At 41.9% G+C, this 26,503-nt stretch overlaps 1 protein-coding gene across 1 annotated transcript in view; it reads left to right on the forward strand.

Moving 5' to 3' along the window:
- Positions 1-26,503, forward strand: part of LOC139475692 (protocadherin Fat 4-like) — a 78,359-nt gene that overhangs the window by 3,383 nt on the left and 48,473 nt on the right. The window contains exons 5-24 of the mRNA XM_071258879.1: positions 1,392-1,555; positions 1,956-2,135; positions 2,542-2,679; positions 3,386-3,550; positions 4,098-4,348; positions 5,973-6,102; positions 6,778-6,866; positions 7,131-7,215; positions 8,285-8,497; positions 9,045-9,152; positions 10,418-10,549; positions 12,087-12,260; positions 13,174-13,426; positions 14,473-14,736; positions 16,726-16,973; positions 18,106-18,279; positions 20,133-20,385; positions 23,954-24,241; positions 24,967-25,223; positions 26,002-26,169. Coding sequence (XP_071114980.1) covers positions 1,392-1,555; positions 1,956-2,135; positions 2,542-2,679; positions 3,386-3,550; positions 4,098-4,348; positions 5,973-6,102; positions 6,778-6,866; positions 7,131-7,215; positions 8,285-8,497; positions 9,045-9,152; positions 10,418-10,549; positions 12,087-12,260; positions 13,174-13,426; positions 14,473-14,736; positions 16,726-16,973; positions 18,106-18,279; positions 20,133-20,385; positions 23,954-24,241; positions 24,967-25,223; positions 26,002-26,169 — 3,734 coding nt within the window. The remainder of the gene's footprint in view (positions 1-1,391; positions 1,556-1,955; positions 2,136-2,541; positions 2,680-3,385; positions 3,551-4,097; positions 4,349-5,972; positions 6,103-6,777; positions 6,867-7,130; positions 7,216-8,284; positions 8,498-9,044; positions 9,153-10,417; positions 10,550-12,086; positions 12,261-13,173; positions 13,427-14,472; positions 14,737-16,725; positions 16,974-18,105; positions 18,280-20,132; positions 20,386-23,953; positions 24,242-24,966; positions 25,224-26,001; positions 26,170-26,503) is intronic.

Raw genomic sequence — 26,503 nt, forward strand, 5'->3', positions numbered from 1 at the left:
TGTCTGCACCATACCCGTGCTCGTGGGTTTAACCGAAGTGGTAAACAACTGAGACCAGCATCACTTCGGGCTTGTCTCCTACAATAGGCTGATCTGCCTACGCTGTGATATAACTGGCATTTACTATTTAAAGCGGCGTTAAGTCAAGCACATTCTATGTTTCTATTAACGTAATCAGATATAACCGTTATAAAATCTCAGAATTTTTAAAGTACGTGGAAAAACTTAATAACTCGCTGATGTCCAAGCCATGCACGGGGATTTGATTCCGTCAATAAGTCCCTGATAGGGACTCCATCAAATGGTCGCCTGGTAAAACTCAGGTGTGTACGGTGGAAGTCTTGATCATACATACAGTGTTTTAGCGTCGTCGTTAGAGAGAGAGTCAGACGATCATACATACAATGTTTTGGGGTCGTCGTTAGAGAGAGTTAGACGATCATACATACAGTGTTTTAGCGTCGTCGTTAGAGGGAGTCAGACGATGATACATACAGTGTTTTAGCGTCGTCGTTAGAGAGAGAGTCAGACGATGATACATACAATGTTTTGGGGTCGTCGTTAGAGAGAGTTAGACGATGATACATACAGTGTTTTAGCGTCGTCGTTAGAGGGAGTGAGACGATGATACATACAGTGTTTTGGGGTCGTCGTTAGAGAGAGTTAGACGATCATACATACAGTGTTTTAGCGTCGTCGTTAGAGGGAGTCAGACGATGATACATACAGTGTTTTAGCGTCGTCGTTAGAGAGAGAGTCAGACGATCATACATACAATGTTTTGGGGTCGTCGTTAGAGAGAGTTAGACGATCATACATACAGTGTTTTAGCGTCGTCGTTAGAGGGAGTCAGACGATGATACATACAGTGTTTTAGCGTCGTCGTTAGAGAGAGAGTCAGACGATCATACATACAATGTTTTGGGGTCGTCGTTAGAGAGAGTTAGACGATCAAACATACAGTGTTCTAGCGTCGTCGTTAGAGGGAGTGAGACGATGATGCATACAGTGTTTTAGCGTCGTCGTTAGAGAGAGAATCAGACGATCATACACACAGTGTTTTAGCGTCGTCGTTAGAGGGAGTGAGACGATCAAACATACAGTGTTTTAGCGTCGTCGTTAGAGAGAGTGAGACGATCATACAGTGTTTAAGCGTCGTCGTTAGAGAGAGTGAGACGATCATACAGTGTTTTAGCGTCGTCGTTAGAGGGAGTGAGACGATCATTACTAGTTTATGAATATTTTCGCTTTGGGAAGAAATTTGGTGCTCTGTGAATACATAGTTACGTAGTATTTTGACCTTAGTTTGAGCTGGAATTTTGACATTAGTTGAAGTAGATCCAGGTTGTTATGATCGTAAGCGACTTTTTGAAAAACAAGCTTTGTTTCAGGAATGCCGGTTCAGCCATGGCACTGGCAGAATTTCTTCTTCCTGAACGCGGAGACTGGGGAGCTATGTCAGAGGGAGACGATCCCCCGGGCTGTCTACAAGAGAGGGGATCAAACCGTCCGGGAAGGATTTGAAGGGTTTTATAACTATACCCTTACAGTAGAGGTAAATCAGTAGTTCTGACGGGTGAGTGAGTGGGTGGATAAGTGGGTGAGTGAGTGGGTGTTTGATTGATTGATTGATAGGTGAGTGAGTGAGTGAGTGAGTGAACGAGTGAACGAGTAAGTGTTGTTTAACACCGCAGTCAAACATATAGTATTCCAGCGGTATCGAATCTTCGACTATTCAGAGTATTAACTCTCAATTCCTAAATGACAAACACCCCAGACCCAGGAGGATAGAGGTGTCAGGGATGCTTGTACCTAGTCAAGTGATGTTGTGATCATAACGTTCTTATCATCGTCAGGAATGACTGCAAAAATGCTGACACACAATTAATATCGTTCACAAGCCTTGTAAAACCAATAGCGTTATAGACTAGCATAATAATGATTGTTGTTACTAGAGCTACCAGATTGACAACAGAAGTAAGTCTGACATCGCCACCCTCTACGTCAAAGTCATCGACCAGAACATCCACCGGCCGACGTTCGTAAGACGGCGCTACAAGGCGGAGATTGATGAGTTTCCCGCTGTCAGGGCCGGCACCGTCCTCACTGCAGTCACCGCCGAGGACGAGGACTACGTATGTATATAGATGCCGTGAGGACACACGAATAATGAATGGGGTTTATTTTATTAAGTATGTTTTACATTTTACTGTCCGGTAACGTGGTATATACGTGCCGTCCATAACGAAGTATTCATAAACAAGGCCTGCAACAACGCCTTAAAATAGCGGTTAAATAAAAGACGCCCTACCGATCAAAATGATGCGTGGATTTCACACAAATGAAGTTTAACATGAACATAATAAAATACTACAATATGCATATTTACTTGAAAATTATACTCAGTCAATAAACAGCAGTCAATGCAAAAGATAATATTCTCGAAACTCGCCTCTCCTATATATAAATAACCAATTTCTACTTGTTATCTACTAAAAACGGGAAATATTGACGTGAATGTTTCTCATGTTATGTTCTAAGGGTAAGAACAGCTTGTTTGAATATGAGCTCTTGAGCAACCCGGCCGGGGCGTTCTGGATCGACTCCAGCAGCGGAGAGATAAAGGTCACCCGTCCTCGAGCGATAGACAGAGAGAAAAATGAGACCATCACGTTTAGGGTAAATATCTCCATTGATAACAAAACAATCGATGAGGGAGAGTATAACTATTGTAGGATAATGTATTGGTGTACACGTACATATAAATGAAATACTATTTTATTCATAAATGTGAAAGATTGCTTTTTAGACTAACTAAACTAAACTAAACTAAACGTTCTTTAAATGAATGCATACACTTGAAAATTCACACCCCACTCTGTGCGCCTCATGTTCCCTGGGACGTCGTTGCACGTCGCCTGTTGTGAACAACATCACCATCGAATACTAGTAAACATTTCCTGTTTGTTTCATTTCTAGCCACCATCAAACATGGGCGTATACTTTCTTTTGCCCAGCAGTTTATTGTGAATGTTTGAGAGGTATAGATAGCTCAATCTGTGAAAACTTCGGCCAAAAAGAAACACGCCCATGGTTGTTTAAAAAACCGTTTTTTGAATTGTCTCCATCAATTTGTAAGCTTTCGGTTTTTACTTTTGAACTTAACTATTGTTGGTTGTGTAATTATAGAAGCACACTAATATGATGAAAAACACATGAAACATACACTATGAACGTTATACATTGGTATCCCTGACCCATCTGGCCCCGATGTCTTAGCAAAAAGTGTTATTTCCTGTTTATAATTCAGGTATATATGCTTGAACATAAATTGTTTATGTTAGGTCTTCCTACTGTAGATGAGACAAATATGTTGTTTACGAAGGTCAGGGCCAGAGAGATCTCAACCAGCGAGAAGAGGTTCAGTGACCCGGATGCAGTCGTTGAGGTCACTGTCCTTGATGACAACGACAACAAACCTAAGTTTAGGAGACCCTCGTACAGATTTGACGTGAAGGACAGTCTGACTGTTGGAACAGCCATACATAAGGTGAGCTCTAAACCTCTGTAGAGTTATGCCCCGTGTCAGGATCCGGTGGTCGTGGGTTCGAATCCGAGCAACACGATTATGATCCTTGGTTTGTGTGCACCATATCTGTGCTCGGTGGTTTCCCCAAGGTAAAACAGTGGGTCTATTAGCTTTCCGTCCACATTAAACTGACAGGCTCGGAGAGAAAGGATCTTATTTCGAATCGATGTTCCAGCTATATGACGACGGTCTGTAAATATCTGGACCAGACAATCCAGTGTGAACATTATGAGCATCGACCCATGCAATTGAGAAACGATGACATGCATCAACCAAAACCGCGTGCCTGACCGCCCGATCAATGTGGTCCATTCATCCGATCCATCTTACCCTTCAGCATAAGGGACCAAGTCTTACCAATCCCCAAGGGGTAGGGTCAGGCAAAACTGTGCTGGTTTAAAGTAGAGGTATTACAACTGAGGACCCCAAACTGTTTTCTTATCTAATCAACTCATAATCACCAGCAGAATTTTGTTCACTATGTTTGCTTTTCGACCCTATGACGCAGTTTGAAGAGCGGGTTCGAGCCGACGACCCTGACCTTGGTGAAAACGGCACCATCCATTTCTCCATCATGGGAGTCCAGACGAAGGGGGGCTCGTTCTCCATGAAGGATCTGCAGAGATTCAAGATAGACAGAGACACGGGGGTCATGAAGCTGGCGGACAACCTCCGGGACCTGAGGCGGAAGCGGAAGTTCCCCCAGTACAACGTCATGGTGAAGGCAGAGGACCAGGCCCGCCAACCCAGAGACAGGCTGTAAGCAGGCTGCGTTCATTACTTACTTTTACTGAGAGAGAGAGAGAGAGAGAGAGAGAGAGAGAGAGAGAGAAGAGAGAGAGAGAGAGAGAGAGAGAGAGAGAGAGAGAGAGAGAGAGAGAGAGAGAGAGAGAGAGAGACTATTTATGTGTCACACCTTACATAAGCTGTTTATATACAAAAAGTGGACACATAATGTTAAGGTAACGTCCAGCCTTACACTATATAAGCCTCCAGGCTTACGATGCACAATAAGACAATATATACATAAAACATAGGAAGGGTACTCTTCGTATCCTGAACGAAACAGTATTATACATGGTAATATACAGATTTGTAAAGGTAGGATTTAATAACCTATTTATGCAAATTGTGTGGGTGGCAGGTGCTGTCGTTGGGCATGATTACCCTTCTCAGCGTACACCTCATCACTGATTTTCAGTGATCCATTTATATAGTTTTCAGTGATCCATTTATATAGTTTTCAGTGATCCATTTATATAGTTTTCAGTTATCTAGTTATATAGTTTTCAGTGATCCATTTATATAGTTTTCAGTTATCCATTTATAGAGTTTTCAGTGCTGTTTTCCCTTTTACGCCCAGGGAAATCTGTTTCGGCAGATAATCGTAACTATATGTGATACTAGTATATCATTACATAACGAAAGACAAAAGGTAACTGTCATGCCATTAATATTATTTTTAGGTTTCCTTGCGACAAAATTATATTTCGATAATATATTTATATTTATAATATATAAATCATAATATTTGTTGTTAATCAGAAGCCATAGCTCATGTGTTTCTGTTTCACTGAAATGTTTTCAAATTCACGAAAGTATACATTTGAAAATTGGATTTGTCCAATAAATTACAAACGTTATCAAAACGTTTCTAGGATGATCACAGTCGCCGAAACATTGCAAACTTAAGGTCCAAGACAGAACTATGATACCCGTATGAAATACATCACCACAGAATAACCATATCTTGTTTGTTTCATTTTTAGAAACTATCAAACATGGGTGTATACTTTCTTTTGCCCGACAGTATAGATCTTTTATTGGATGCTTCTTGACCTGATTTATGAGTAAGAAACATGATTCCCTCAACGTTAGGTCCTTTGATGTTCTCTGAAGTATGAATAGCTAGCTTGATTTTCTTGTGCTAAGGCTTAGCAGTTCAAGTCAAGTTTTCCATCCGCGTGTGGACATGATGTTTTTTTATCATATAAGGAATAGTGTTATCGATGCAATAGAACGGTCCGATAAACTTGATATCACGATCCGATAAATATGCAAATGAGGTCACCTCATCAGGAACTTCTTTTAAGCTCCACACAACGATGCAATGTCTGCTTGATGAATACTTTAATGACTGACGTTCCAATTAAGTTTTAACGGCGGTTTCCCGATGTGAGGGTATTTCAGTAGACAAACATGGCTGAAAAGTATTTGGCACTATATATCACAAATGGGGCGGTTCACTCAAACATTATATTCATACGCGGTTTCTGTAGTTACTTCATTGACTGAAAATACGCCGATTATTTCAAGAGTGACATGATGTGAAAAAGAGATTATTAGGCGAGTGTGTTTCCAACTGATGGTGTCTTCGTGTCAGGTCCTCCGTTGTCCGTGTGGTCGTCCAAGTCACGGAGGCCAATGACTTCCCTCCATTCTTTGAAAGGACCAAGCAAGTGTCTTATATCAGTGAAGCGGCCACCATAGGTTCCCTGATCACGAAGCTAAAGGTAGGTTCCAGTTACCGTGAGTTGGCTCCAAACTAAAGGTAGGTTCCAGTTGGCGTGCCAATTCCTTCATGTATGGAATGAGTGAGTGACAATGTTTTTTACGACTCTTTTAGTAATAGTCCAGCAATATCACGGCGGGGGACACCAGATATGGGTACATAAATTGTACCCATGTGGGGAACCGAACCCGGGCCTTCGGCGTGACGTAGCGAACGCTTTAACCACCAGGCTACCCCACCGTCACTTATGCATGGAGGCTTTTAATAAGGGGATGTTGTTAACGGGGGCTTCTTGTATGTCATTATACCACGCTGAAGCCTCCAGTATTCTAGCTATATCACGGCGTGTCAGTTTAAAGTGCGTGTGTATGTGTGGATGGGGGAGGGTCGGGAGGGGGGTGACCCAGAGTGACGGAGGCTTCAGCTGATTCCCCCTATGGTGTAACCCACCAGCATGGGTATGGTGTTAACAAACCTAAAAACATAATTGGGGCGAACCTGGATTCAAACCCACAATCATCTGACGTGCCCAAGGGACGAATTGCGGCGGCTTAACTGACTGGATCACCGTGCCCCCATCTTCTATATGAGCAATAATCGCCACTTTTATTAGAAGGTGCGTTTATGATGTTGGATTATATGCCTAATGCATATATACTTACTTGTTAAATTATAGGCACGAGATGAAGATGGAGACGAGGATGTTTACCTAAAATTCAGGATCATTTCAGGAAACGAACAAGGATCCTTCAGGGTGTCTGACAAGTAAGTAGCGTGTGTCACAGTATAGTTGGCTTACGTTCCTTGAATATATTGGTAGAATTAAATGTATCTGCTCGACGTGTTTGACGTATTTTGTGGCACCCAGACTTTGCGGTACACGGACATTGTTGAATTTCAGCCTTCAGTGGATTCCCTCCATCTGGAATTTAGAAGAATGTTCTTGTTCCCATGTTGGTACATTTTGAGGAGTGATATTGTTACAACTAACACAGCTGATGTGTGGTTTGTTTGTTTGTTTTCTGACAGAGGCTATTTGTTTACAAACCGCCCACTCGACAGAGAACTCCGCTCATCGTACAGACTCACACTAGAAGCATCGGATGGCAAACACGTAAGTTGGGTGGCCTCTAGGGCTGGGACGGGTCAACTGGGGTACTCGCGTCAGGTGGGTACTGAGTAGGACCCGGGTACCCACAGGACTACCCGGACTCGTGGTTAGTCACGTGATATATTGTTTAATGACAAAAAATATCTGAAACTCTATGGTTACAATACAAGTCACTAATGTTCTCATTTCTTTCTGATAATGCACCCATTCCTTCTGACTTTAATATGTTTGAATAAAGATAAAACTCCATGCAGTAAACTTGCATGACCAGATCATTTTACACATGTATCTAAATAAGTTTGTCAGGGCTACGGTCAAACTTTTCCAAATCGGACAGTTTGTACCTTTCTCTAAATATCTACAACGGGTACACGGGTAGGGTCGGGTAATAGGGTGGAGGGTACTCGGGTAGTAAATTTGGACTCGTCCCAGCCCTAGTGGACTCTTAACTCGGAATGTGGACATATATACAGTAAACTACGTTTATAACGAACACTCTTATTACAAACTAACGTATATAACGAACTTATTTTGTTGGTCCCGCTATTTGTGTATATATGCTGTTTACATGCTTATTACGTACTACGGTTATAACGAACTAAAATTCGTGGTCCCTTTGAGTTCGTTATAACCGTAGTTTACTGAACATTCCTTAATATTCTGCGTGTCGTCGCACGTATTTCTTGTGTGAATACTGATAGGTCCATCCGAATTAAATATTCCTCAGTATACAACGATAATGTGGACTGAAATTTTCTTCAGTTTACAATACCGATGAGTAAGTAAAATGTTCCATAGTAAACAAATCGTCGAGGAACAAACAAACGTTGTAAACAGACGTTGTGAACAAACATTGTGAACAAACATATTGAACAAACGTATATATATTCGTAATGAAAAAAAAGAAATTATACACCTATGTTTGATGGTGGCTAAGAATGAAACAAACAAGACCTGGTTATTCGATGAGTATGTATTTGGTAGGTATCATAGCTGTATTTTCAAGTGTATCCTATCCTATTGAGATGTTTGTTCTGTATTCTTTTATAACATATTTTGATTACGTTTTCAGACTGCTGAGGCAATATTAACTGTTCATGTGCGTGACACAAACGACCATGCCCCAGTTTTCAGCCAATCAAGTTACGACTTTACTCTATCAGAAGACGCTTCAGCCAATCAGATGATAGGGAAAGTTGTTGTGACGGATAAAGACGAAGGGCCAAACGGGAAAGTAATATTTTCGTTGTCCGGAGAACATTCTGATTTATTTGGTATTAAAAAGGTACGTTTATCGGACATATACTTTAATCATCCCTTTTTATAATGTTATTGAAATGAGTTGTAATTCCCAGATATTCGTTAAACTTCGATATATTTTCGATTCTCTCCAGATAAATGCCTTTGTTTTAATCGTATTTAAGTTTTTACAAGACAGTTTTAAATACCACAATCAGGACCTTGAAAAAATCATACATGTCCAAAATTCAAAACGTCAATGCTAGAGCAAATTTAGTCTCGAATATCTGTCGAAACATTCCATTGGGCGTAAGAAGCAAAAGTGATGAAAAATTGTGAATGGATCACAACACAATGTCACAACCAAGTTCATTTTTTAGTTAAAAGGAATAATGGAAAGTACATTTTACTATTGTTTGCGAGTAGTGGAATATGTGGTAACGTGTGGTCCACTTGGTTTAAATGTCTCCTGTACGTCCCCACGTACAAATACGGAGGCAAAAATGATCCTCAATACTCTTATTATCATTAGAGTATATAAATCCACTGTGGTGTAAAACAACATTCACTCACTCACCCTGTCTGTACCCCAGAGCGGCGAGATCTACCTGCGTCGGCGTTCTGCTGTCTTGGACCGTGAGACCACGGACCGGATCAACATCCAGGTCAGGGCGGAGGATCTCGGACAGCCCCCGGAACAGGTCAGGCTTTAAATCGATTATCGATGTATCGGGATTATTCATTGCTCGGGCTCGGAAGCAGTAAGAGGCGACTAACGGGATCGGATGGTCAGGCTCGCAGACTTGGTTGATGCATGTCATTGATCCCATTTGCGTGGATCGATGCTCATGATGTCAATCTCTGGATTGTCTGGTCCAGACTAGATTATTTACAAATCGCCGTCATATAGCTGGAATATTGCTGAGTGCGGCGTTAAACAAACAAACGAATCAATTCCAAGTGAGAATATAAATAGTTTTGACTCTAGGCAACTATCGATATCATTGACATACATACAACATGGAAAATAGATTGTAACAGTTTGGTTGAACGCCGGTTTGAACAGTGTTCACGGCGTGTCAGCATGATGTTGGAGGAAAGCCTGAAGTCATGCATGTCTCAGATGTTTACCACTTTGGTGAAATCTGCGCGCAAGGGTATGGTGCTGACAAACCTAGAAACATAATCGGTGGCGAACCTGGATTCGCAGTGAGTTGCGGCACCTTTGACGAAACACTGAAACACATTATATACTCCGAGAATGGGTACCCGGTAGAATGAGATGGTAATGGGAAAATAGCAGTAATATTGTGGTATTTCCTTATTTAAGTTAGGCACAAAATACGTTTTCATTCATATTAATTAATATCAAGTGTATTTTAAATGGGGAATTATAGACAACCCTATATATAGCTGTGAGATCAAAACGCCTAAGTAATGAGGTATTCAAAGACATAGCTGTGTCGCATGACGCGATGCCAACATGTGACCGACCTACAGTCACAAATCAATGTCTCCTTACATTCATGAAGGGGCCGCGGGGTAGCCTAGTAGATAAAGCGCTGGTTCGTCACGCCGAAGGCCCGCGCTCTATTCCCAGCATGGGTACAATACGTGAAGCCCATTTCTGGTTAATATGATGTCGACAGAATATTTTTCAAACGTAAAGCTTTGGCTTTTATACATCTTCATATACACGACAAAACCCTTTCCATAATCATAAATAATCGCTGCCAAAAGCAGAGTCCATTGTAAGATGCCGACTATATCATAAGCATGCGTTTATATTATGAACCACTATCAAATTGTGATGATACCTGGTGTTCGTTAGACGATGGACACCCGCCATGAATACATGCAAAGGCAAGTCAAATCGATAAAGAAATATCCCTTTGTGTCACTACATGTGTAGAACACAAGAAGCTATCTGACAATCACAATTCCAACTTACGTCAAACATTTTCAGGGTGACGCCACTGTACGGATACGTCTGCTTGACGTCAATGATAACAGACCAGTGTTCACAGAGACTCGGTACGTCACGGAAATAACAGAGGAATCTCCTGGTCGTAACAGACGTCGCAAACTCGTGCAGCTGGTGAGTAGACGCTATCATACACCTCGTCAAACACTGACGAGTAGACGCTATCATACACCTCGTCAAACACTGGCGAGTAGACGCTATCATACACCTCGTCAAACACTGGCGAGTAGACGCTATCACAAACCTGGTTAAACACCGGCGAGTAGACGCTATACTACACCTCGTCAAACACTGGCGAGTTGACTCTATGAGAAACCTGGTCAAACACTGGCGGGTAGACGCTATGAGAAACCTGGTCAAACACTGGTGAGTAGACACTATCATATTCCTGGTCAAACACCGCCACATTTTCTAACGCTCCAGTATCAATATCGTGACTATTCTCTACCTATATCACATGGATACGCATGGCAACTAAGCGCGTCGGTTCGATTGAGAGTAGTCTCCCCTGTAGTAAGCAGACGACCAAATCGGTCGTGGAATGTGTTTTGTATTGTGGAAAGAATCCTTAATTTGTTTAAGCTGACCTCAGTAAGTGGGCGTTTGTATATCAATATTTACTGCATGTGTATTGTAGAACATAAAATGTCCACCATTTCAGAATGTAAGCAGCATGGTAGTGACGACAGATGCATACCCACGCATTCACAATATGCTTTCAGAATTAGACATGTAGACCAATGTTTGTCCTTTAGGAAATACTTACTGCTAAAACCAGACTCAGACAGTACCCTATACTCAAAGATTAAAGTGACAGTGACAGCGATGAAATGGATTCATCCATTACTGAACATTAATACCAATCATGATAGTATGGAATAAGTAATTAGGTTTACAGATTGGTCATTCTGGTAACTGCGTAACTGTGTGAAATTACTTGTCAAAACATATCGGGGTGACTTGGCGCCGTCTTCAAACAAAGTTTCTTTCCCTTTTGAGCTGTTGTACATCTTTAAAGTGAAGTTAACATTACCATACATTTCACCATAATTTGTGTAAAGAACACAATGTCGTTTGATAGATTTCTTATATAGAATTTTTATTTGTTAATAATGCATTTTTAAAAATGCAAATCTTTACCCCGCCACCGGGGTACATGGCCAGATCAAATAAACACAAGTACACTTTATATCTTCAAAGAGAGGAGTTTTCAGGTATGTGCAAAATAAGAATATATAAATTATTATATATGTGTTTGTGATTTGAGTATAGCTTACATGTTAGACTGCAACACCCGTGCGAGGCAATGCGATAGAAGAAAGTACACCCACAAGATACATGCTTCGTTCCAACTCCACACAATCGTATCTTCCCATGATTACTTCCGCCCCCGCAGTTGTGGCCGCAGACCTATAATTATAGATAGTTTTTAAAAGTACCATCATAAGTTTATAACAACTTGGACATTTTGACGCTATCCACGCCATCTTATCACGCTAACATAACTACAGTCCCGGGCAGGGATCTTCCAACAAGCCCATCCCTTCAACGTTATATGTTGTGCCTGAAAACCTGGATCACGCCATCCCAATGTTTGGGCCGATTAGTACCCGAAACCTACATTTAATAGAGGCGACACAATCTCTGACAGGAAGACGAGCTGTTGGCTGAGGACGCTGACAAGGACGTCGGTAACCGCAACATCACCTACAGCCTACGCGGTGTTGGGACTGACGTCTTTATGATTGACAAGAGAACTGGGCGTGTGTATATCAGACAGACTCGGCTAGTTGATTGCGAAGTGAAGTGCGATTACAAACTGAAGGTGAGGCTTGCGTGGAAATTTCGTGTTTCAAATGTCAAGGACGGCAAATCCAAATTTAACTGCCAAATGAAAAGACACACTATTGGAAGTAGCAGTAGAAAATTTGCAATTATGTTCATATAGTCATCATCATCATCATCATCATCATCATCATCATCATCATCATCCACGATTGTGGGTTCGAATCCCGGTTTGCCCCGATTATGTTTCTAGGTTTGCCAACACCATACCCGTGCTCGTGGTTTTTACCGAAGTGGTAAACGTCTGAGACCTGCATCATTTCGGGTTTTCCTCCCACATTAACCTGACACGCCGTGATATAACTGTAATATTGTTAAAAGCGGCGTTAAATCCAACTCACTCACTCACTCAACTAAGTGGTAAACATGTTTGACTTAATAAGGCCACGTCGGGCTTATTACAACATGAAGCTGACACGCTGTGATGTAACTGACATACTGTTTAAAGCGGCGTTGACTAAACTAACTCACTAATAAACATATTGCGTAGCAATTAAGCAGACAAGGCCAACCCGTCCATCCTTTGCCCCAGGAAACTATCACTACAGTCAGGCACATGATGAGTGAGTGAGTGAGTTTGTGTAACGCCGTTTTGAACTGAATTCCAGTCACATCACGACGTGTCGGCTTGATGTAAGAGGAAAGCCTGAAAAGATGCAGGTATCTGACGTTTACGACTTTGGTGAAACCCACGAGCACGGGTATGGTGCTGACAAACCTAGAAATATAAGGAAAGTGAACCGGGATTCGAACCCCAAATCATAGATTTCTGGCGCCTTAGACGACTGGGCCACCCTTGCCCCCGACACAATTATGAACACATTCTTCGTGAGAAGATGATCAGGGCTGTGACATTTGATCAAAATCTTTACCAACAATCTGTCGGTGAACAGGTCGTGGCTAGAGATCGCGGTGGGGATGGTTTGGAGGGAACGGCTGATCTGGTCATCAAGATCAAAGACATTAATGACAACAAGCCCACCTTGACGAAGAACTACACGTTCCGCGCCTCACCGCGGGCCAAGGTCGGGTCCGTGATCGGGGACATCGACGCAGTGGACGAAGACGTGGACGCCCGCAACAGGCGCGTCATGTACGTGCTCAAAGACGGCGGGTACGGCAAGTTCAGCATCGACTTCGATTCAGGTATGACTTCATTTTGGCTGTGACAGTCGGCAGACGGGCTAAATCTTTCCTTTCAAGCAACGTGTTACCGTGTCATAGGTATATATGGTCTCATAGGTATGGGTTTGCGTAATGTGAGGTTTCAATACGTTTATGAAGAATATCTCTTGGGGACATAGCACCAAGTTGTTGACTGGTAACTGCATCGAGAAGTCAAGTGGACAATTTGAGTCAATGAGGGGTGAGAGAAATTGAGAAAATCGAGAAACGAGCTGTGATGAAGTAACTGCGTATGAAGGGCATGTCACCAAAGAAACTACACGAAGGCATGAAGACTGCGGATTACTTCCCCTTGCCCACCCTCGCCCGTTCTAGCATGCTCTGACTTTAATCTTATCCCTGAACTCAAACAACGCTTGTGTGGTGGAACGTCATCGTCGGAGGCAAGGAAGTTAACTGACTGACAGTAAAAGTCCAGTTTCCATTTATATCTTTATCAGTCTTTTGGTCCCAAAAACGGCCTCGACGGCGGCAATCATCTCGCCCTTACTGGTAAAACCTTCACCCATCTTTCCGAGGCAAGGGAGTTAACTGCTGACTCGGGAGGATGGGTGAAGGTTATACCAATATACATGTATAGGGCATCGCAGGACCAATTGTACTGAGGTCAAGTGAGATTATGCTGAAAATAATGCGTGAATAATTTTGATTCTGCACCATTTTCTATGTGATGCCATGAACATTTTCCAGATGGCATGACATATGAAAGAATCGTGTGCTTTTTAATTCTTTTGAGTTGTATTAAATAATCAACTCACGATTCGAATTCACTGATTATATATCATAGTTGAGGCTCTGTACTTGGAATTTAATCAATTTGACAAATGAGTCGTAGTGTTCCCGCCACTGGGTATTCTCTGAAATACCGATGTCAGACTTGACATGATATATGAAATTACAGAAAATCCCAATTATCCTTTAACAATGCCAGCATATAAAAAAATAATCCACAACATACACACCCTTGCATGGATCATGTCCCCTCTCCATTCTACTCCCCACCCCAGGCCGGCTGATCCTGGTCGACTCCCTGACCCGCGAGCCACAAATGGAGACGTACAACCTGGCGGTGGAGGTGATGGACACCGGGGAGCCACGCCTTAGCACCATGGGGGTGGTCAGGGTGCAGGTGCCCGTCAACAGGAAGCCTACACTAGGGGTGGCACAGAAGGTGGTGGTCAGCGAGGACGCGCGTGTGGGGGTGAGGATCGGCCGGGTCAACGTGACCGACTCTGATTCCCTGACATACAGACTGGAGCAGACTGATTCAGGTATGGCGTTTGTTGTGATCATGACGTCCATGATAAAATTATGATATTTTTTTTTTATCTCATAAAGAAAATCTTTCCGTTTTGTGTTGATTACAAGTTTAAGAAAATCGAAACACACACTCATACACACTCGCTCTCACACACATACACTCTCACACACATTGACTCTCTCCCTTTCACCCCTCCCAACACACTCTCACTCACACACAGATACACTCTCACTCACTCTCTCTCACACACAAACTCTCACTCACTCTCTCTCACACACAGACTCTCACACACAGATACACTCTCACTCACTCTCTCTCACACACAAACTCTCACACACAGATACACTCTCACTCACTCTCTCACACACAGACTCTCACACACAGATACACTCTCACTCACTCTCTCTCACACACAAACTCTCACACACAAACTCTCACACACAGATACACTCTCACTCACTCTCTCTCACACACAGACTCTCACACACAGATACACTCTCACTCACTCTCTCTCACACACAAACTCTCACACACAGACTCTCACACACAGATACACTCTCACTCACTCTCTCTCACACACAAACTCTCACATCCACATACACTCTCACTCACACACAGATACACTCTCACTCACTCTCTCTCACACACAAACTCTCACACACAGACTCTCACACACAAACTCTCACACACAGATACACTCTCACTCACTCACTCTCACACACACACTCTCACATCCACATACACTCTCACTCACACACAGATACGCTCTCACTCACTCACAAACTCTCACATACTCTCCCTCTCTCTCTCTCTCTCTCTCTCTCTCACACACACACACACACACACACACACACACACACACACACACACACACACACACACACACACACTGTTATTCGTCCACCAGTTCATTTTCAAGTTCAGTACCTGAAAAGTTTAAATAATACTAAATTAAGATTCAAGATAGTTTTTTGACTGAGTGAAGATTTAATGTGGAACATATTCTTTATTTGGTTCAATGTTCGTTAACTGGTATACTCAGATATGAGATGTTTTGTGAAAGACACTGTCAATCTAAGTAAATATACAGATGACCGGGAACAGACTGATGACTGATAACAAACCATCTACACGGACTGAGGCTTCTGGTTATGAACGGTTGCCGCTGATCAGCACTATGCCCTATAGGTGTTAAAACAACAGAAGGCGAAGTTTGTGAAATATAGATTCTCCCACTGAATTACTTACTTAATTCTCATTGTTTGAATGTCACGTATGCACATTTTTCAGGACTGGGTGATTTCTTATAGCACAACCCTGTTTTCATATTGTAAACTGCCGGGAATATGAAAGTATACATTTAAATTGGATTTGACCAAAACATTGCCAACGATAATAAAACGTTATTAGGTTGAAAACAGTCGCCGAAACACTGCAACCCTAAGTTCCCCAAAAACAACACAGTCTGTGTTACCCGTATCAAATGCATCACAGTGGAAGTTATTGTGCGTTTCATATTTAGCCACCATCATACATGAGTATATTCTTTCTTTTGCCCGGCAGTTTATTAAAAATCGTTGTCGAAATATTTTATATCATTAGAGGAATATTTAAATACAGTCTCTCATAGTTCAATAATGACTTTAATAGTTACACATTATTATACTGCGGTCGCCACTCTAATGACAATCACATGATGTACGTGTTTATGATTGTTGAGAATCGCCCCTTTCAGCAATATGACGAGGGTCGGTAAATAATCGAGTCTGGACCAGACAATCCAGTGATTGACTTCATGAGCAACGATCCACGCAATTGGAATATGATGACATGCATCAGCAAAGTCAGCGAGCCTGACCACCCGATCCCGTTAGTCGCCTTTTACAGCAAGCAAAGACGCCTTTTACAGCAAGCATGGGTTGCTGAAGACCTAGCGGGTTATATGGTGCATGTAAAACGATACCCAAATAAAATAACTGCATGTCCATTTGTGCTATAGTTCCATTCCGGGTGAGCTCTGACGGCACTATCAGCACTACCCGAAAACTGGATAGGGAGGATAGTGAGGCGTACACACTGGAGATAGTCGTCACAGATAGGGGCTACCCGATCAACACCGTCACCGCCACCGTCGACGTTGTTGTACAAGACGTTAATGACAACGCCCCAGTGTTCACGTTTACCAGATACTCAGGAGAGATTGTGGAAGATGACGCCAGCCCCAAGAGGAATCAAATTGTAAAAATGGTAAGAATGTTATTAAAGTGTTAAGATAAAAATCGATTTTATAGATGGACATGTACTTGTATACCTTGGCATATCAAAAAGCGATTTGAAAAATATACGATCAGTATAAAATCTCAGATTATTGCGTGAAAATACGCGGTTTTAAGATGAATTTCTTTTTTAAAATTCATCTGTCACGTCATTACACATAACGCCAAAATGCAATGTCGACAACATGTAGCTGGAATATTGCTGAGTGCGGCGATACAGAAGCAAAACAAAGTCATAAAGATGATTTTAGCTCTCATAATAATTCATGTGGATACATTGACGCTACATCATAGAATATATTTTAGCCCAACACTAATTCTTAATTTTATGCAGGATATACGTAGGCACTGACACATCTGAATTTGATGAGCAGCACCTACTCAAATTATGTTTATATTATTTTATCTTTTTTCTTCATTTCTTTGACATACTTTAGAGTTGAGGTGATGTGAAATGGGGTTTAACGTCGCGTCCAAGATTATTGCACTTATATGGAGACGTGCATGCATCTGTGTGTGTGGCTGATGTACTCGTCCGGACTGATGCCGATTTATAGTGCTAGCCCGCAGACAGGCCATGCCACAGTTTAAAATGAATACTCCACTCAGACACAGTATACTGACTCCAAGACGACCAGTTCTTGTTTTATCAATACCGAGTGCCAGCCAGGGTAACAACAAATACCATATTTGAACCCAGGTCTTCGGCGTGACGAGCGAACGCTTTAACCACTAGGTAACCCGACCGCCCCCATACTTTAGGATTTGGAAGAACATGAAGACACGGAACCGTTCATGGATAACAACTTATCTGCTATTTGTAGCGAGGTTTCTGGGCTACTTCTTAAAGTCGATTCATTAACCTCATGAAGGGTCGAGAGTGAGTGAGTGAGTACGTGTTACGCCGCTTTTAGCAATATTCCAGCAATATCACGGCGGTGGGAACCAAAATAGGCTTCACACATTGTACCCATAAAACGTGTTATGTCTTAACCCTCCTCAACATGTCAATGTTTCCGTTTTTATTGCTTTAATGACTTGTTCTTTTTCTTGTTAAAAACTGGAACTACCAAATGACTAAAAAACCTTCGAATCGTTGTTAGTCAGGGGAGATAACTGTGACGGACGGCGACGGGACCGAGGAGAACCGAGGTGTTGTCCTGTCACTGCGAGGTGAGGGGAGCGACAAGTTCACCATCGACTCCGACACCGGGATAGTGAAGGTCAAGGTCCCTGGGTCCATAGACTGTGAAGTCAAATGTTTCTACGCGTTTAAGGTAAATCATCTTAGTATTGTGTTGTAATATAGGGCTACACGAATGGTATCACAGGTGTCTGGCCGTCTTTGTACATACACTACTGTGCCATACGTTAAGGGACAGAGTCTTAATGATCAATACAATCCCATCCCTTCTTTTATGCGCACTAGTGTCTGATCATTACATACCGGCATTACTCGACAGAGAATCCATCAGGTGGAACGCTATGGTACCTTTAGGTCTCGTGGTGCCACGGGACAATATGGTCCGAGGACGTGTCCTTTTTGTTGAATACAATTTGGTAACAAAATTTGAAGAAGTAAGAATTACGTTGTAACAAAATGTATTCGTTTTTGCAACGCAACGTTTTCACAGTGCGGTAAGATGAATCACACCATGCATTGCGCTCTTGTCTAGATCTAGCAGTTGATTTATTTACCATTCTATGATATCTTTTTTTTGCTGGAGATAGTATATTCCATCATAATATTCCGAACCATCATAAAATCAGTGGCAGTAATCGTCAGAAACGGAGCAGACGACAACAAAGCATGTTGCATGCCATACTTGATGTCATCAATCTGTTCGCATCACAACATTTCATGGGTCAAAAGTTAGACATGCTAAACCAAATGTGATGGTCTTGCTGTTACCAAACTTGCAAAGTCTCAAGGCGCCGCGATCGATGTGCGTGAGTTGCGTCCCTTGGACACGCCAGAAACCTATGATTGTGAGTTTGAATCAGGTTCGCCCCGATTATGTTTCTAGGTTTGTCACCACCATACCCGTTCTTGAGGGCTTCACTGACCTGGTAAATGTCTGTGACCCGCATCACTTTGGGCTTTCCGTCGACAAGGGCAAAAAAGTTAACGGACTATAAAAGCCGAGTTTCCACACTTGCTGAACTAGGCTTGTATTATGGAGTTAGATTTTGGCTGGACTAACGAGTCTATTCATAGTCCAATCAAATTTGTGCAATGAAATTGAAATCTGGTTCTTAAACTGTCATGCAGATTTCGGTCAATTGCAGGATTTGCAAAGTATGTGCACCGCCAACTCGTTGTCAACAGGTATTTTCCAATTTTTTTCATGTTTTTAATCAAGGTGCTCACGTGGTTTGATGCACTTCGCGATGTAAGACCCATTTTGTCAACAAAATAAATCCTGCTTATCATCCGATCGCCTTGACTGGGCGCTGCCATTTTGTTTGAAGCAGATGCAAGTGATACGAGAATTGGAATCTGATTGGTCCATAGGAGAGGCATAGAAAGAACATAACTGGATGTAATAGGCACTGGTGGCGCTACAAAGGAATTGCAGCCTAATTCAGCAATGGTGGAAACTGGACTTGTTGTAAGAGGCAACTAACAGGATAGGGTGGTCAGGCCCGCTGACTTGGTTGATGCATGTCATTGTATCCAAATTGCATGGATCGATGATCATGATGTCAATCACTGGATTGCCTGGTCCAGACTCGATTATGTACAGACCGCCGTCATATAGCTTTAATATTGCTGAGTGAGACGTTACACAACAAACAAACAAACAGTGTGAAGATCTGACGACATCTCCACGGGAGGTCACATCAGGTGAACCCTGAGAGGACTGTCATAAACAACAATTAAATTATTATCATGATTATTAGAGATTGAACGACAGTGCATAAACATTGAAAATTAAACATTTTTTATATTCCTTCTACTTCTGTAAAAAGATCTGTAATATACACAAGAAAAGAGAGACTGTCACAACTTAATAGAAGATGTGTATAAGGTTTACTTACAGATTGGTCTGGATCTTGAATAGGAAGGTACTTATATATAGTGTATCAGGCCTCTTAAAACGACAAATATGGTATGTCAATGTTTCAGCTTCACGCACAAGACCAGAAGGGCCGTGGTCTGAGTGGCAAGGCTGACATCCTCATCAGTGTGCAGGACCTCAACGACAACTCCCCGACCTTCCAGCCTAATCTGACCTTCACCTTGAACTCGCTCACAAAGGTCGGTGCCCAGATTGGCAGTGTCAAGGCCACAGATGGGGACAAGAAGGGCCCCAATAATGTCGTCCTCCATGTTCTCACTGAAGGAGGAGATGGCAAGTTTGAGGTTGACCCGTATACAGGTAAGTTTGCAACATTTCATGCTCTTGGTTAAAGATGTTTTGTAGAGGTTCACAACCAAGAATGAGGTCTTGGTTGGAGTAGTAAGACCTTGGGGGAGATAGGTTTTTATTTGTTTGTTGTTTAACGCTGCACACAACAATATTCCTGCTTTATGACGGCGGTCTGTAAATAATCCAATCTAGACCAGACAATCCAGTGATTGAAATCATGAGCATCGATCTACGCAATTGGGATACAATGACATGCATCAACCAAGTCAGCGAGCCTGACCACCTGATCCTGTTAGTCGCCTTTTATGATAAGCATAGTCGCCTATTACGGCAAGCATGGGTTGCTGAAGACCTATTCTACCCTGGATCTTCAAGGGTGGGGGAGGTGAGTCAAAAGGTAAGATTGAGGGCCAATAGGGAGAATTGGGATGCAGGTGTTAATTTTTTAACAATACCCGAGGGTCTTATGACTTCCACCAAGACCTCATGGTTGTGAACCAGCTTATGAACCAACAAGCTCTTAGATTTATACAACATTAATCAAATATGTCTGCATACCCCTGGGTTCATCTAACGCTCATAGATATGCATTGCACATGCACCTGGTGGTTGATATATGCTGTCAGTGGGAAAACACTGGTTACAATATTAAACAGGATATATGTGGTTGCAGGTTTGATTCATATCAAGGAATTTCTATGTGAAAAAAATCATGGCTTTTAACGGGTCAATAATCAACTTTTGAAACAATTTAGTTGATACATTCCATAAGTAAAACCTCACAGCTGGTCTTGTTTATGATTCAAAGTAAAACCTTAGGTCGTACATGAAAGAAATAAACCTCAAAGCAGATCTTACTTGGAAGGAAAACCCCCCTATCGATATTCATATCTCAGTGCTGGCTTTTACTTGATTAGTACCCATGAAGATCCGGATAGAGTAGGTCTTCAGCAACCAATGCTTGCCGTAAGAGGCAACTAACGGGATCGGGTGATCAGGCTTGCTGACTTGGTTGATGCATGTCATCTAATCCCGCCGATGATGTCAATCACTGGATTGTCTGGTCTGGACTCAATTATTTACAGACTGCCGTCATATAGCTTTATTATTGCTGAGTTTGGCGTTAAACAACAAACAAACAAACACTAGATTGAATCAATGGGATGACGTCACTAGAAGTTTAATAGAGTAGGTCCAAGCACACCACACTTGTAAGAGGGGGACAGATGAGGGTCAGGTTGTTCAGGGTCTATGTATGGCCTGGCTCAGTGTGTACTCAAGGACTCGGGGGACTGACGGGATCGGGTTGTCAGGCTTGCTGCCAGACTTGATTATTTACAGACAGCCATCATAGAGCTGGAATATTGCTGGTGGTGTTAAACAACAAACAAACAAGCTTAGGGACGCCAGTACAGGGAGTTTTCTCAGGTTCCATGTTAAGTGCCCTTGGTAGGTAAATTGGAAAATTTCTTCATTTGTTCAAATATTTTTACAGTTCTTAATTTCAGATGTATTTTATCATGTTTAACACAGCATTCCATGCAATAATGTCATTAAGGCATCATCCTCTTTATCATCAGTGAAATACTGGTATCAGTGAAATCCAAGTCACTGCTACGTAGATATAACATTAAGTTTTTAATTACAATGTGGAAATATTTGTGGAACTTTGGGGCCACATATCGGCTGCTAGACCAGGGTGCCGTTGTACAAAACAAGCTGAGCATGCGACGACTGTCATAAGTCTATGTTAAGGTATAGGAGTTACGATCACCTCAGAGCTAGGATCGCTTTGTACAATGGCACCCTGGTCTAGATAAGTCAATGCCAGTAAGAACAGGCCCCAGTACTGTACTGTAGGTATCAACATAATATTTATTTGGATATTATACGTACCAAATTTGATATTAGATAAAAATGAATTTGGAATTTCTAACAAGATATCTAAACTTTTTGATTTTTTGAAAAATTGATTGAATTTGTGATATCTAATTGTCAGAAGTATTTTTTACTTATAACAAATTTGATTTAGTGATGTCAGGAATAGATTGATGATATATAATGATCAAATTATTATATCAATTATTCATTTGTAATATCTAAATATTCTTGTATTAAAGTGCCGATGGCATATTTCCTAATGTTAGGCTCCCACAGGGAACACTCAGAAATGGTTGTGTAATACCTCGCAAAAATGTAAAATTTGAATCAAGTGATGTATAAATGCAGAGTTAAGCTTGACAAACACATGGGAAAGGAACACTGGAACATGGTAGGGCTGGGACAGGTAACTCGGGCACTCGGGTCAGAGGGGTACTGAGACGGACACCCGGACCCCGTGGTTAGTCACGTGATATATTGCTTAATGAAAGAAATTATCTGGAACTCTTTGGTTACACTACATGTCACTAATGTTCGCATTTCTTTCTGACTATGCACCCATTCCTTCTGACTTTTATGTCTGAACATAGATTAAACGTCAGTCAACTTCAGTGTGTGCATGACCAGATCATTTTATACGTGTATCTAAATACATTCTGTCTTGGGCTACGGTCAAACTATTCCCAATCAGACAATTTGTACCTATCTCTTGAGACCTACAGTGGGTACCCGGTAGGTTCGGGTAATAGGGGTGTGGGTACCTGGGTAATAAATTTGGACTTGTCCCAACCCTTGAACATGGTCAATGAACAATGTGATAATAAACCAGAGGATTTAAAAATAGGAACCTTCAAGTGAAAACTCAATTGCTCAAAAAGTTATCTGGAGCTCTGAATAACCTATTATTATATTCTTTTGTGTTTATTCCCATAGGGGAATTCAAATAAATACATAAATATACGTCATCTCAAGTTTTCATCCTCCTTACCATCGTCAGACACACTCTTTGGTACTTCATTACTCAAGATGCTTGTTCATGACTTGTCGTCAAGTCTCAAGTACTAGCACTTGACTAACCATGGGTCCGGGTAGTCCTGTGGATACCCATGTTGTTTTCAGGACCCGCCTGTCCCAGATCTAATACATGTGTAGGAAATACACTGGGAACACAGGATGAAACAATCTGTACATTTATTCAACGTATATATTAGTCTACTGTGACACAACTGAGTATAGCCCACACACACAGATATGATCTGTTCAGCCCTCCGTAACACGCCATACATCTCAACCGTTACGCCAGAGTTAATCCCCCATACTACATCACACCATTACATCAGTTTCTGTAAGAATTTCTATACACACACAACAAAGAATGTAACGAATACAAGGACACAAACAAAACTTGAGCGTTAACGAAACCGGAAGCGATATTGTGTGGACCATGAAGGGTGATAACTCTGTCATGGGATAACATAAAAGCCACTGAAAAAAATGGTCAGAATATAAGTTTACACTTGACCTCATTTCGGCAGCTTGTTTTAGATAGGTGCATCACAGTTACTCTACTGGAGGAATATAGTTTATACAAACCTGTGAGGTACTGGCAATGTCGGGAAGCGAACCCAGAGTCTAGGCCATAACAAAGGAAGCACTGACCACAGTTCTACAACAAAGATTTCCTCTGTGTTTTCAGGAAGCATCAAGCTTCAGATGCCACTCCTGGATGAACCACGGAGAGAGAAGTACCTCCTTCACGTCAGTGCGTTTGACTTCGGCAACCCCTCCTTGTCCGCCGACACCACAGTGGCCATCAATGTCCCCCTCAACTTTGAGCCTAGGGTAGCCCCAAAGACAACATTCTCTGTTGAGGAAAATATACCTGTTGGGTCAAGTATTGGTCAAGTTGCAGCCACAGACAAGAACGTTGAACGGGGAGAAGATGACCACTTGAGATACTTCATTGATGAAGAGACTTTGGCAGGTCAAAACTAGAAATGAATCCTTTGGCTAACTAGTTTGGTTTGTTTATGTGGAAGTTATTTATGAGTTATGGGTAGTTTAATAAATTATTTGCATATCACAATCCTTTCAGTCAAATAACTGTCAGTATAGGCTATTTGCTTTATATAATATTGAGGTAGCATATGCACTGCTTGCTGTTTATTGCAAAATTGAAGTATTCATTCAAAAACCACCTTCATCAGCAGACTGAACAAATATGATACACCAGTATGTCAATGTTGCACCAAGTTCTTGCAAAATGGAGACATAAACTGGTTCGACCCGTGAAGATCCGGGGTAGAACAGGTGTTCAGCAACCCATTCTTGCTGTAAAAAAGCAACTATGCTTGTCGTAAGAGGCGACTAACGGGATCGGGTGGTCAGGCTCGCTTCATTGGTTAAGGCATGCCATTTAATCCAAATTGCGTGGATCGATGCTCAATCACTGGATTGTCTGGTCCAGACTCGATTATTTACAACCTACCGTCATATAGGTGGAATATTGCTGAGTGAGGCGTTAGGCAACAAATAAACAAACAAACAAACAAACATTAACTGGTTCAGAATTAGTACCCTCAGATGCTACTAGTCAATGAGGATTACTATTATTGGAGTTTTACTGGTCCTCAGCACAATTTAGTAGTCGCAGGCTAGCGGACTAGCAGGAATTTCGAAGACTATTCAGTACTGACTTTCTCCCAACAGGTGCTGGTTTTCCATTCAGCATAGATATTGACACCGGCATGATATCCACTAAAGCAGCTCTGGACAGGGAAACGGCCGATGGGTTCACTTTCCTTGTGTATGTGGTCGACTCCCTGGTTCCGGTGTACACATCCTCGAGTTCCGTGCAGGTGGAGGTGCGGGACCAGAACGACAGTCCCCCCGAGTTCACCTCCCCCGAGTATGTGATGAAGGTCCTGGAAGATGATGCTGGGCACGTACAACAAACGCTGCAGATTGTAAGTTAGTGTAAACATTGTAACACATGGCGTCTGAGCTGAGTGTCGCCTCAAGTCACACGGAATGTTACAGACTGACGATATCACTGGGATCGTGACTCCCCACAACAAGTGCTAGGAAATGATGAAATCTCTGAAATGCACTACTGGCTTGCGACCACTTTTCGACACATTTTTGTTTTATTTATGAAATATTCTGTGTAAAAAGTTGACTGTACCAATAACCCTGATTTTTGTGAAACTTTGAGCAAATTCGCTTATTTCTGTCCGTGGAAAAAGTTGAGTAAATTCCTTCGTAACGCGACAAGAGGGAATCAAACCAGTGGAAATAGAACTTCCCATTGACGAACTGTACTGGTTAACGCCATTGTTTAGACAACATGCACACAGCTTCAGTTATATGAATTACATTTTTATTATCTCTGGTTTTGTTCTGAATTATTTTATCCATCAAAATTAATAGCAACTGTTTTTTATCAATTTGTCGTCGACCAACTGACGTAAACCAATATTCCCAAAATTTGATCTGCACATGCTTACCCATAACACTATATCTGTACTATGGATATTTGCGATATGTACAGGTTATGCATTTTGGGGAAAAAATTAAATTAGAATTGGTGTAAAAATACCCAATAGAATCGACCCAAGGGAATAAAAGTATATTGACTACCCAAAGACAACTATCAATACGCAGTGTGAATGATGACCTGTGAATATATAGTAAATGACTCCAAATGTTATCTGATACCCAGCTGACCTGTTTGTACTTTTACAGTCTCCGTCAGTTGGCGTTACTGACATCGACACCCCCCTTGCGGACATACAGTTCAGCTTGATGGGGAACGGCAGTGACCTGTTTGTCATCGACCCGGACACAGGTCACATCGCCCTGAAACGCAGTGGTACCATGGACAGCGAGACACAGCAGCAGTATAACCTAACTGTAAGGAAACATGGAGTTATGTCCCCTTGCGAGATTCTGGGTTGCACTACAGTCCCCAGCAACCTAGGCTGGACGTAAGAAGCAAATTAATGCATCGGTTTGTCAGGCTTGGTCACTTGGTTAATACTGTCATTGTACCCACAAAGTGGTATGTTGCTCATAATAGCAGTCACTGGTTTGTCTGATCCAGTCTCGATTATTTACAGACCTTTGTCATATAGGTGGAATATTGCTGAGTGAGGCGTTGGAACAAATGTCAAGACATGATGTCCGAGTGGTTTAAATTATGCATGAACATCAAGCAGGCATGTCAGAAAGGACTGGTCTTCTTTTA

Source organism: Haliotis cracherodii, unplaced genomic scaffold, assembly GCF_022045235.1.
Source record: "Haliotis cracherodii isolate W230 unplaced genomic scaffold, xgHalCrac1.p SCAF_3, whole genome shotgun sequence".
In the NCBI taxonomy this organism is placed as follows: domain Eukaryota; kingdom Metazoa; phylum Mollusca; class Gastropoda; order Lepetellida; family Haliotidae; genus Haliotis; species Haliotis cracherodii.